Source organism: Rhincodon typus, chromosome 9 (assembly GCF_021869965.1).
Source record: "Rhincodon typus isolate 14 chromosome 9, sRhiTyp1.1, whole genome shotgun sequence".
Taxonomy (NCBI): Eukaryota; Metazoa; Chordata; class Chondrichthyes; order Orectolobiformes; family Rhincodontidae; genus Rhincodon; species Rhincodon typus.
Window position 1 is genome coordinate 23513993 of NC_063340.1, and position 12989 is coordinate 23526981.

Genomic DNA, 12989 nt, shown 5'->3' on the forward strand with positions numbered 1-12989 from the left:
TCTTTCTCTTTCAAATGCTTAATGCTTCTGAAACATTTTCCCAGTCTGACTCCATTTTGATATGGAGAATGTCGTCATCCCAGAGTGAGGATGGGGTCTGGAGGTAATGGAAGCTATGCGAGCAGTAGGAAGGGGAATAGAATATGAGAGTGAGGTAGGTAGATGTGTAGGGGTGTAAAGCTTTTAGAGCTATCTGTGGGGCGGGCTTAGAGCTATGACAGTTTTCTGGGGGAGGTGCAGTACAGACTCTAAAAGTTGTGGGACTTTTAGGATAGTGTGGTGGATAGTGCAGTAGATAGAGCTCTACGATAGGTAGGACTGTGGGGGTGGTAATGTTTGTGAGGGATGGAGCAATGTGAAGGTGTTCTGATTGGAGGCTGCACAGCAATATGTTCTCCTCCCATTTTTGATGAAGTGACAGGCTTTGGAGCTCATTCCATCTGGCCAACCCAGCAGAACCTTGGCAGGAGAAAAGAAAATCATGCACATGCCTACCAAGCCAATGCCAGGCTGATCCACTAGAATGGATCCATAGATGCTGCAGCAGGTCTCGAGGAAAGGGAACTCTTGAATCCAATTGCTTGTATTGATACACCATTGTTGGTTGCAAAACAGTTTGGTAATCCTGTTTTAAAACCTACCTCTTTGACCAAGGTTTTTGTCGTGTGTACTAATATCTCCTCATGTGGCTCAGTGCTAAATTTTGTTTGATGATGCTTCAACAAAGCTTCACTACATTAAAGATGCTGTATAAATGCAAATTGTTTTTGAGACTGGAGTCACATATGAACCCGATAAGGTAAGGATGGCAGGTTTTGTCTTCTAAAGGGCATTAGTTTTAACTGAACTAAATTCCAAAACTGCTGCAGTAGACCTTAAGCTAGAAAGCTATGATTCAGGCGTCTAGAATAGTATTTCAGTATAATCATCACTATACAATGACAATGGTTATATTGAGCTTTTGTGGCAACCACTGCTGGCTTGTGGCTGGGGTTGTTCACAGTCCCCAATTGTCTTTTCTATGCTCAGTCTGAAGGCCTGTTTACTTCTGTGGTAGAGGATAGACCAATGGTGAATCTTAAGAAGAAGTGGGAACTTTTCTTACGTAATAAGATTTAGTTTATTGCATGATTGCAGTAAGTACAATTTATATTAAACAGTCAATTACAACTACCAGGAGCCAGAGATGACATGTCTGTCTCTACGGGGACCTTGTGCTAAATTTCCCTGTGCTCCAAAAAAAGAATATGTGGCATCATCAGATTAGGCAAAACCTAATGAAACTCCTGCATTAACACTTTCCGAACAATTACTGATACAACCACAACTTATAGATCTATCTTGTGTTGTTCCACTTCAGAATCCCACCTCATGTTCACCACATTGGCTGCTCCATCATTCTGAGTGGTCCATCCTGATCAGGGGGTAAAGTTCATGTCTTTGCAAAACAACCCCCAACCCCACAAGGGAAGGCACAAATTGGCAGCTGATAGGCCTCAGGCACCTAATACTGCATATCAAGGTGAGCAGCCTCTAGGACCATCCACAAATTTTAAGTTTGCCACGATTCAGCTTTTTGCCTTTTCCTGAACCATAACAATCCTGGACGCCAGAAACACACCAGCTCTTCGAGTGACCAGCAATACCGATGCAAATGATGAAAAATACATAGACTGGCATCTTGCCATCGTTAGTACACCATAATACGCATACCTATATTAATTTCTCCAGAAGCAAAAAAATAGCAGAGATGGGAATGTAGCTAATGAAGCACATTGTGATATGTTTGCCCTTCCTCCCATATCTTCACTATGGTTTTGCCAGATAATACAGAATAGTTCCAACAAACAATACTTTCCAGTTTGGCTGCACTGGTAACTCTGGTGAGAATTCGAAATACACAATTAGGAAGTTTCCGAGCACCCCAGTAAATTCACTAATCTCAATAAGGGCAGCACCACAGTTAGCCTTAGAACTCCTAACTGAAATGGGGAAGTGGGGGTTGGTGAGAGAAATAATTGGGCAATATTCCAGCTCCTGATCACAATGGTAATAATAGCTTGTACTTCTATAACACCTTTAACATTGTAAAGCATTCCAAGCTGCTTAATAGGAGCATTGCTACTGAAAATGCCATGGGTGGAGATGATTAGAATTGGTTTAAATCTTTACTCCCTCCACCACTGGTACACTGGGTCTGCAGTGTGTACTATCTACAGGATGTACTCCAGCAAGACACCAATCTACCTTCAAAAACATATCCCAAACCTGTAAGCTCCACCATTTAGCAGGACAAGGACAGAAGGTCCTTGGGTCCATCGGGTCAATATCCTGGAATTCTTTGCTTAACAGATCCACTAACATACCCTCGCCACTCAGATAGCAGCAGTCTAAGAATCTTCAGCACTAGCTCCTAACAAGGAACTAAGCAATAAAGACCAGCCTTTCCAGCAGTGCCCATTTTCTAAGAATGCATCTTAAGAAAATGTTAGAGTGGCCTAACAGTCAAATGGCATTTTAATTATGGGCTGTTTATGCTCATGAATGAATAATGGCTCTTTGAGCAAGGTATCAATGGGTGACTGGCTCTGATAGAACTATAATATCAGCAAGGACTCAATGCCTTCTGCAGGGGAACAGAGAGGAGACAAGTGCCCTGATTTATTTTCTTTATGCATGCATAAATTTGTGAACTAAGTGCAGTGACATAATGTCTTATTCATTCTTCTGTTTGTAGGGTTATGTTATCAATCAGCAAGCTGCACAGCGAGCTCTCTGGGACAAGGCCTCACGACAGGCAATCAAGGAAACAACTAAACCTTGTCCCAAGTGCCAAGTACCAGTAGAGAAGAATGGTGTGTACCTGCTCTTATTTGGGCTGAAACAATAACAACATAACCCTCATCCTTGTATCACTAAATGTTATTAAACGAAATCAGAATTCTTCAGAGATGTGCTGTAAGAAAATTACTGCCAAGAACAGATCAAAAAACATCGTATTCAATTCCTGCCATCCAAAGTATGAAATGAGAGACCAAAATATCTCTTTGAATTTGCTGCATGATATGACATTCTTCTCATTAACCCCAAGCAATCTGTCCTCAGCAAAGGCCTTAATTTCAGTTCCCACCTGAATGAGTTTTGAGCTCGACATGCTTGTTGAACTTGTCCTACCCTAGCACAGCAACCCTTTCCCTACACCCTTTATCCTTTCCACATTTTTTTTTTTGAGAACTGCCAATATGAGATCATCTGCCTGGCTTTCTTTGTTCCCTGCACTTACATTAATCTACTTCCACTGGGAGCCACTGCACTCCATTCCGTCAGGCCCAAGTGTGAAGTTTCAGTACAGCTGCTGACAAGGATTTTTATGGTTGTCATTTGACAAATCAAATTCTACATGGACAGAAGCTGAAAACCGACTCTTGGACATCTCTTATCTCCCTTTGTTCAAAAATGTTACAGCTCCTCTAGACGCTTATTTTCTTCTTCCCATTACCACTTCCTTTGCCTTTGCATCATCATTCTTTTTGTCATTTAATCTCTTCTGACTTTTGCTCAATAATAGATCTTCCCTTTTGTTCTCCTCCAGTACTTAGTTACTATACATCTCTATGATGTCCCATTCTGATGCAAGGTCATGGTCCTGGAACTCTAGCTTGAATGTTTGCTCCCGGTAGGGAGTACTGAGTTGGGACAATTTCCAGCTCCGTAAACCTGAGTTGGGGAAAAGTGCCTCAAAAGGCCAAATTTATATTCCAGGGCTGAGGGGAGAGCAGCTGGGTGAAAACGGGAGTCATGGCAGGCAACCCTGGAAAGAGTACAGAGACTGTTGGATGCAGAGGCAGGCTTGGCGAAAGGCTGGCCACACAGCACAACACTTTGACGAAACAATTTTAAAAATGAAATTCAAATAATCCTCACCCATCCTCACCACTCCCACACACTCCCTATGCACATTAATGCCAAAACATTCCAGATTATGCCACAATGGTCCCTCACACCTTTGATTCCAACCAATGCCTGTGTCCATCCCATGCCCCTTTATAGACCTTATGCCAATGTATGCCTATACTCTGCAGCCCTATGCCTATACCCTATCATGCCAACTTAGCCAGTATCCACTAGGAGTAAATAAAATTACTAAGTGTCTATTGATGAATTCACTATGTCAGTAAAAAAGAGAAAGTACTTATTGCCAATCTTTTACTGTCCTTGAGAAGATGGTGATGATCCTGGATCTCTGGATTGCTCATCCAGTGACGTTACCACTACGTTAACCCTTCCCTGGTGTAGGGCATTAGCACTTTGAGGTTCCAGGACACTGACTGATCTCCAGGACCTTGGATCAAAAGATGTGAATACTACGACTTTTCTACAACAATCCTTATCACCCTTTACTGAAACAGTTTTGATCAAATTTAACCCAACCCTGGGTGGCTGAAAATCCTTGGCCATTTATGCTATTCCTCCATGCTTTCTGCCACATTTATAGCAGAACATGGGGAATCATGATGAAAATGATACTCCAAGATGTCTTATTCTGCATTCTGACTATATCTGACTTAAGATTGTTGTTGGTGCCAAATATGAAACATGTTGCATTTTGTACCAGCGATGTCCTTCACCCAAATTGACACAAAATTATATTTACCAACTGCAGCAATTCTTTATTTAGTTGAAAACTTTAGTTGAAAAATTAGCTTTTTTTTGCTGTTTCTTTCCCTTCTGGGAACACAGAAACAGTAGTGATATTGAACCACTCCAGTCTGCTTTCCACTGAATTAGAAATTGGCTATTCTATACTTTAATTCTGTCTATCAGCTTAGTTATCACACTTGATACAAAAATCTACCAATGTGTTGTGAAATTTTAAATTGACCACCCTCAACATCTTTTTCTCAGTTCAAGTGGGGTGTGTGGGCTCGATTTCCACTACTCTTTGGTTGAGGAGGTGCTTCCTGACATAATTTTTGAAATTATCGTCCAATCAGACTACTCCCAATCATCAAAGTGATGTCACCAACAGCACTATCAAGTAACATTTACCCAGCAGTAACCAGCTCACTCATGCTCAGTTTGGGTTCTCCAGGGCCTTTTGGGTCATTACAGTCTTGGTTCAAACATGGATAAAAGAGCTGAACACAATTCGTGAAGTGAAAGTGACTTCCCTTCACATCAATGCAGGATTTGACCAAGTGTAGCCCACCAAGGACCACAAGAAAAATTGATGTCAATGGGAATCAGGGGTAAAATCCCTCACTGACTGGAGTCGTATTTCACATAAAGCAAGTTGGTTATGGTTGTGGGAGTCCAAATATTTGAACCCTAGGATATTGCTGCAGGAGTTCCTCAGGATTGTGTTCTCGGCCCAACTACCTCAATTAATTACTTTTCCTCCATCAGAAGGCAGTTTTGGAGAAGATTCATTTCAGACTCAAAATGTTAACTATATTTCTCCGTAGATGATGCCTGACCTGCTGAGCTTCTCCAGCATTTTCTGCATTTGCTTCAAATTTCCAGCATCTGCAGTATTCTGCTTTTATTAGAGATAACAATGTTTGCTGAACAGAGTTCAGTGCCATTTGTACTCTTCAGATATTGAAGTAGGTCATACCCATAACATTCAGGCTGGGCTGAAAAGTGGTAAGTAATGTTTGTGCCACATTAGTGCCGGGGAATAATTATCTTGAGTAAGAGAAAATCTACCCTTCTGCCCTTGACTATCACTGATCTCCCATCATTAACATCCTGGCTATTACCATTGACCAGATATTTAACTGAACCAGCCATATAAGTATGTGCCTGGAAAAGCAGGTTAATTACTGGGAATTCTGTGGTGAGGAACTGATGCCCTGTCTCCCCAAGGCCTCTTTACTATTTATAAGGCATAAGTCTGTAGTAAATGGATACTGTCCATACTCCTGGATGAGGACAGCTCCACCAACACTCAAAAAGCTTGAAACTATTCAGGACAAAGCAGGTGGCTTGGCCACTACTTTAAACATTCATTGCTTCCAATATCGACGAACAGTGCCAGTAGTGTGTATCATATACAAGATGCACTGCCCGCAACTCTTTCTCCAGCAACATCCAAAGCCTTGATAAAAACGGAAACAACTGCGAATTCTGTAAATCAGAGACAAAAATAGAAATCGCTGGAAAAGCTCAGGAGGTCTGGCAGCATCTGCAAAGAGAAATCAGTTAACGTTTCGGTTGAGAGACCCTTCCTCAGAACTTTGCAGATGCTGCCAGACCTCCTGAGCTTTTCCAGCGATTTCTACTTTTAGATCCAAAGCCTTGAACTCTGTCACTTAAAAGGACAAGGGCAACTGATGCCTGGAACCACAATCACTTGCAAACTTCCTGCTAAGCCACAAATCATCCTTACTTAGAACTATATCGACATTAGTTGTTGTTGAGTCTAACTCCTGGAACCTCCTTCCTGACAGCACTGTGGCTGGATCTACGTGAGGTGTACGGCAGCAGTACAAGAAGATGGATCACCACCACTTTCTCAAGAGGAATTTAGATGGGCAATAAATGCTGACTTTGTCAGCGACACTCAGAATCCCTACAGAGTGGAAGCAGGCCATTTGGCCCATCAAGTCCACACCAACCCTCCGAAGAGCATCCCACCCAGACCCACCCTATCCCTGCAACCCTTTGTTTCCCATGGCTAATCCACCTAGCCTGTGCATCCCTGGATGCTATTGGGAATTTAGACTGGCCAATTCATTTAACTTGCACATCTTTCGACTTTGGGAGAATCCAGTGTATCCAGAGGAAACCCACACAGACACGGAGAGAATATGCAAGTTCCACACAGACAGTTGCCTGAGTGTGGAATCAAACCTGGGTTCTTGGCACTGTGGGCAGCAGTGCTAACCAGTGAGCCGCCGTGCCACCCCATAGACAATGGAGAATTTTAAAAATGTTCAGGTTGTGTCCACTTGTTCTGAAATCTCCTACAGAGCAACTCATTAATCTCGATTTACCCCATCAAGTTCATTAAACATCTTAAACACCTCTTCTGTATTTACCTGTCCTCATAATTTAAGCATTTTAGTTCTGGTATCATTCTAGTAGATATCCTTTAACCTGATTAACAAAGATCAGAATAGTATTTACCCATTAATTTCCAAAATGGCAGATATTGTAACATATTTCACAGTATTACAAAATGTGAAAATAATTGATCTTCATTTGCTTTGCAAAAATTACCTGAGCACAATATAGAAGTAATATAGAGGTTATGGTATTATAGTAGTAAACCTGAGTTCAAATGGAATGTTATAAATCTGACTTTAACATATGGGAAAAAGGACTATGAAGCTTCTATTTTGTCATAAATTTCCAATTGGTTCATTATTGTTCTTAAGGAAAGGGCATCAGCCACTCCTACGCACTCTAGTGTACATACTGTGTGACTAATTGTTAATGTTCTTTGACATGGTCTAGAAAGCCACTTATAGAATCTTCACCCAATTAGGTCTATGATGTTTTCCATGGTTCTGTCTGTAGATCTGTAAAACACCTCCCTTGGCCAAAATGTTTCTGTGCAGTTATGACATTTACATTTGCATGACAATATGCAAAATGACCACAATATCTCCACAACAAATGGGATAAATCGAGCCACAAAATTTCTTTTCATCAATTGAAAGAATCATTAATGTTATTATCGCATAACACCTGCTCACAAATGTTCAGTTGGTTTCCTCATTTTCCACAAAACCAGACATCTGACCTGAGTGCCACAGGAGAGGCTAGAACACCAGTCAACTGACAATATGACCCTAGTGAAACTGAGTTCAATGAGCATCAGACAGAAAATCTTCAGTTGTCTTCACAAGCAAATTGTCACAGCTGCAAGGCATTACTATAGGGGTTCTTCAGGGAATTATCCTCAGAATAAGTATCTTTGCTTGACCTCTGTTTCCTGCCTGTTTTATATAGCAAGCCCAGCTATATAAAACATTTAGCCACTCCGCATTCTCTCTTCGACTGTCCTTTGGGGTTGGAGACCTTTGTGTTGTGTGCAGAAACTGTACACTGTCTGGATGTCATGGAGCTGAAAATCACCTTCCTTCATATTATCCGATTTGTTTGTTTTCTAGTTAAGTAAGGTGTTTGTTTCCATGTAACTGACTGATACTTCTCCCAACCACAGGAGGCTGCATGCATATGAAATGCCCCAGACCTTCTTGCCTCTTTGAATGGTGCTGGTTGTGCAGCAAGGAGTGGAATCGTGACTGCATGGGAGATCACTGGTTCGAGTGATCTGAACATGAAGAAAAGAAGCAGAACAAACATAGAGCTTTAGCAAAGCACATTAAATTTATTAGTGACTAGCATTAGGCTTAAGGTTTGGTTTGCTCAGCCCTTACACAAAGAAATTACAATGAGTCGAATCATAGGGAGTCTACCCGCAAATTCATGTTAGCAGAAACTCGAGGAGGCCCCTATGCAACCTAATTTGCCAATAAAGACGGTCGTTGTCAAAAAAATCCCAAATGAAAACAGAGTAACATGTAAAAAATCATCTTTGTTTTTAAAAACCAAAAGAACTGCGGATGCTGAAAATCAGGAACAAAAACAAAGTTGCTGGAAAAGCTCAACAGGTCTGGCAGCACCTGTGAAGGAGAAAACAGAGTTAACGTTTCGGGTCCGGTGACTTTTCCTCAGAACTGATGGTGGCTGGGAAAACGTCAGTTTATATGGAGGTGGGTGGGGTAAGGAGTAAACAATAGGATAGAGCCCGAAGAGAGAGAAAGACAGTTGGACAGACAAAGGAGTTGCTAACAATCAGGCTGGGAGGGTGAATAGTTGTTAATGGGGACTGTTAGTGACTAACAACAGGGGGTGTGTAATGGCAGGCTATGTGGTAACAAAGCCTGGTGTGTGGGGTGGGGGTCTGGGACAGGGGAAAGTTTAGGCCTTAAAATTATTGAACTCAATATTGAGTCTGGAGGGCTGTAGGGTCCCCAAGCGGAAAATGAGGTGTTGTTCCTCCAGCTTGCGTTGGGCTTCACTGGAACACTGCAGCAAGCCAGAGACAGAGATGTTGGCCAGGGAGCAGGGTGGTGCATTGAAGTGGCAGGCAACAGGTAGTTCAGAGTCTTTTTTGCGAGTAGAACGTAGATGTTCTGCAAAGCGGTTGCCAAGTCTGCGCTTAGTTTCCCCAATGTAGAGGAGACCACATTGTGAGCAGCGAATGCAGTAGACTAGATTCTGGGAAGTGCAGGTGAAGTGTTGCTTCACCTGGAAGGTATGCTTGGGCCCTTGGATACTGGGGAGGGAGGAGGTAAATGGGCAGGTGTTGCACCTTGGCCGGTTACAGGGGAAGGTGCCGTAGGGCTGTGGGGAGGTGTTGGGGGTGAAGGAAGTGTGGACCAGGGTGTCCCAGAGGGAACGGTCCCTGCGGAAGGCGGACAAGGGAGGAGAGGGGAGGGCGGGAGGCGTTGTCTTTGTTTTTAAGTTGTTCACACCTTACAATGGCATATCCTCATCCAGAAAAAGACTTTGAAAAATTTTGGAAGTTAGGCTGGAAAGTCTCTGTAATTGTTTTTGCTTAGCATAGTGTCTTTTGACAGGAATGATACAGTCCAGCATTGTATTAATTCAGAAAACCTGTTTGACTGTTTCCATGAAGCAATTCAAAATCCCTGTGTATCTCTATGACCTTTACAGCTTCAGCCAGGGAAACAAGCTAGTGAGCAGCTTTGATGTTGGTCTCCTCAGGCTCCTCAGTGATTGTATCTACTGCATCTATAGTTGCTTCATCTGTCAGGTTTATTGTACAGTGTTCAGTGTCATCCACTTTACTATTGGTTTACATGACTGTCTTTGCTTGTATTGTCATGCTGGCCTCTTATAAGTGAACAAAAAGAGGCCTGTCATTGAGTTAGTTATCCCCACTATACTCCTCCTCCTCATTCTCAGTGTCTTGAGCAGTTACAGCCCACTTGATCCCAACATTGTAGAAGCAATTTTCAACAGCAGCTATTATCACCATCTTCCACACCTTCTTCATCATGAATGTGGCCTCAATAACAGATGGCTTGTACTCCTACTTCTTATCAATGGCCTAGTTAACCTGAGATCAGCTGGCATTGGTAGTGGGTTTTCAGATTCCTAATCTCCTTCTGATCCAATGGCTAGAGACTGTTGGGAGGCAAGAACATCAGTTCGACCCACTCCAATAGGTTGGCATGATCAAATCTCAAGTTCAGCTAATTGGGAGTTTCAGTTTGGAACTTCAGTTTATCAGGGACATCATTCTATTGAAATTGCTATTCTGCCAGTTGGAACAGCTGGTAACTTCAACACAACTGGAATTTGGAGGTTATCTGAATTTGACACCGCGATTTCACTGTACTGTGGCATAATGTATGAAATTCAGCAACAGTTTTAGTTTATTCATAGGAAGGCTATTTACATAGAATTATATGGAAATTACAGTACGTGGAGAGGCCATTCAGCCCAAATGGTCAATGCTGGTATTTATGCTCCATGCCTTAGACCCTAATTAACCTAACTGTATCTACACAGCCATCTATTCCCTTCTCCTTTATTTATTTATGAAGCATCTTATTCAGTTGAACTACCAGGTCTTTATTGGTAACAAATTACATCCTCTAACTATTCCTTAGGTAAAAGGAAATTTCTCCTGAATTTCCAATTGAATTTATTAGCAACTGTCTTATCTTAGTTTCCTCTGGTTTTGGACTCCCCACAAGTGGAAAGAACTTTTTCACGATATTTACCCAATAAACAACTTCACAAGTTTTCAGAACTCTGCTCGGTTACTTTCAACTTTCACTTTTCTAAACAAAAAAAAGAGTCCCAGCCCTTTCCATCATTCCAGATAACTATAATCACTTATTCCTAGTATCCTTATCTTTTCCTCAGTGTAAAGAGCCACTTATTTCCCTTTCACACAACAAGATCAGGATATCATGCTGCCAAGTGAGAGCGTATTTTGGGTATATCAGGGTAGGGCTGGATACAATAAGTAAATATTCTTCTTGTATTTCATTGAGATCAGCACTGTAACTAGGATGGAAAGAAGCACTTTTTAACATAATGAAAGAGAGGTTTTCTCAGGCTGCAGTACAAAACGTGTGGCAACAGACTGGCCATTTGGTACCATACTGATTAGTACCTCATACTTAACCCCACTGACTGTAGTCTAACTGAATATCAGGTGCTGTGTATCAGACAACCATCCAATAACTCTCATGTCCTCCCCTCCCTACCTCTCCCTCGCCTTTAATGGTTTGCATTGCCCTTAATGGGCTTTACACGTAAATTGTTCAGTTGAAAACATAGGTGATTTGCTTGTGTTAATTAATCAATGGGAAAAAAAACACAGGTGATTGGTAATGAAAAAGTCCCATTATCCCCCCTCTCCCTACCTCTCCCTCATCTTTGACGGTGTGCATTACGCTTAATGGGCTTTGCACGTAAATTAATCAATTAGAAAATATGGGTGCTTTACCAGTGGTGGTTAATAGATGGAAAAAATACCACAGGTGATTTGGTCATGGAAAAAAAACATCTAGTTGTGTGTAAGAGCACTTCTGGATTAAAAAAAAACAACTCCCATTTTGCACCATTATCTAAGACAAATTTCTACTCCAGTCTCTGTTTAAACCAGACTTTATACTTGCCCATTACAGCAGAATTTCTTCTGTAATTAAATGATGAAATACTTTGGCCCAATCTGTAGAATGAAGATCAGCATTCTGCCTCTGTACAGAACATTTATTCATTTTTCAGTGTGAAACAATAGAAATGTATTTTGAAATGATCTGATCAACCTCATGTACGCACAAGGAATTTTTAAAAAATCTTTCTTTCCCTGAATCATAAACCGCATTGTAGCTGATGGTAATACATATTGACTTTTTCATTACATTTTAACCACAGCAATCAAAAGATGTGACCTGGTTTTAAACAATTGTTGAACAGTAACAGATTCCAACACTTGGAATTGACCCGCCATAACAGCAGCAGGAATTAAAGCTTTGGAATTATCTCAAATAAAAGGTAGAACATTGGAACTTCTCTGGATCAGTGAATTAATCTGGGCTCAATTACCACCTTACAATCTTATGACTACATTCTGCTTTTTATTTCACAATTGAGCAGAGAAACCTTTCACGTCTCACCTAACACTAAAGAATCAGGTTGGGGAGACATTCTTATGCTGTTTCTGAAGTGCATCAAACTGCGCCAAACTGACTTTACTTGGCTCCACTCTCTGCACATACATACCTAGGTAGGTGCTATAAATCACAGTTTGGAATTGGTTCTGTGTTTTTCTATGTCAGGGGTCCAAATGTCCAACTCCAGGCTAAAATCCAGCCTGAGAAACAGTTTCAATCAGCCCACTGAACAGTGCTGTTTTGATCCATGTGTTTGCAATGTGAGCCATGGCAGAAATAGGGCCATCAAGGATCCAGATCATTACTGTCTTCAAAATAATATTCAGACCTTTGGAGAACATACTCGAGTATGCAGTCCATCTCAATACATTCTAATAAAACAAGCTTCAAGGATGTTCAAACAAGTCATCATTTATGTACATAGTGACATTGTCACTGTCAATCGCAAATAATGCAAAATATAAATTCATCTATATGTACTGAAGCATGATTGCTGTGGGGATTTCTTGGTTCTTTCCAGGTACTGTGGCATGGTGCTTTCCCCTCATTTGCTGCTGCAGTGGATACAACTGCTTTCACTTTTGCCCCCTAGTCTGTATTGTCTTTGGTACAAGTCCTCCAGTCACTGGAGGCTGTGAAGACCCCAATATCATGGGTGTCTCCTGCACAATGGCAACAGAGCCTTTTGCCACCACAGCACTTGAAAGTCTCTATGCCAATGGCAGGAGAGTAGAGAAGAGTTGTCTCCATCAGAAATGGCCTGAGTTTGAATCAGGTGCTGCTCACACTCTACCAGGAGGTCCATTTGGCCCTCCC

General features: G+C 41.6%; 1 protein-coding gene across 1 annotated transcript in view; it reads left to right on the forward strand.

Annotated features, from left to right (window-relative positions):
• prkn (parkin RBR E3 ubiquitin protein ligase) overlaps positions 1 to 8641 on the forward strand; it is a 451923-nt gene extending 443282 nt beyond the window's left edge. The window contains exons 9-10 of the mRNA XM_048600945.1: positions 2738 to 2855; positions 8174 to 8641. Of these exons, the coding sequence (XP_048456902.1) occupies positions 2738 to 2855; positions 8174 to 8283 (228 nt within the window). The 3' untranslated portion in view covers positions 8284 to 8641. The remainder of the gene's footprint in view (positions 1 to 2737; positions 2856 to 8173) is intronic.
• Positions 8642 to 12989: the final 4348 nt, after the last annotated feature.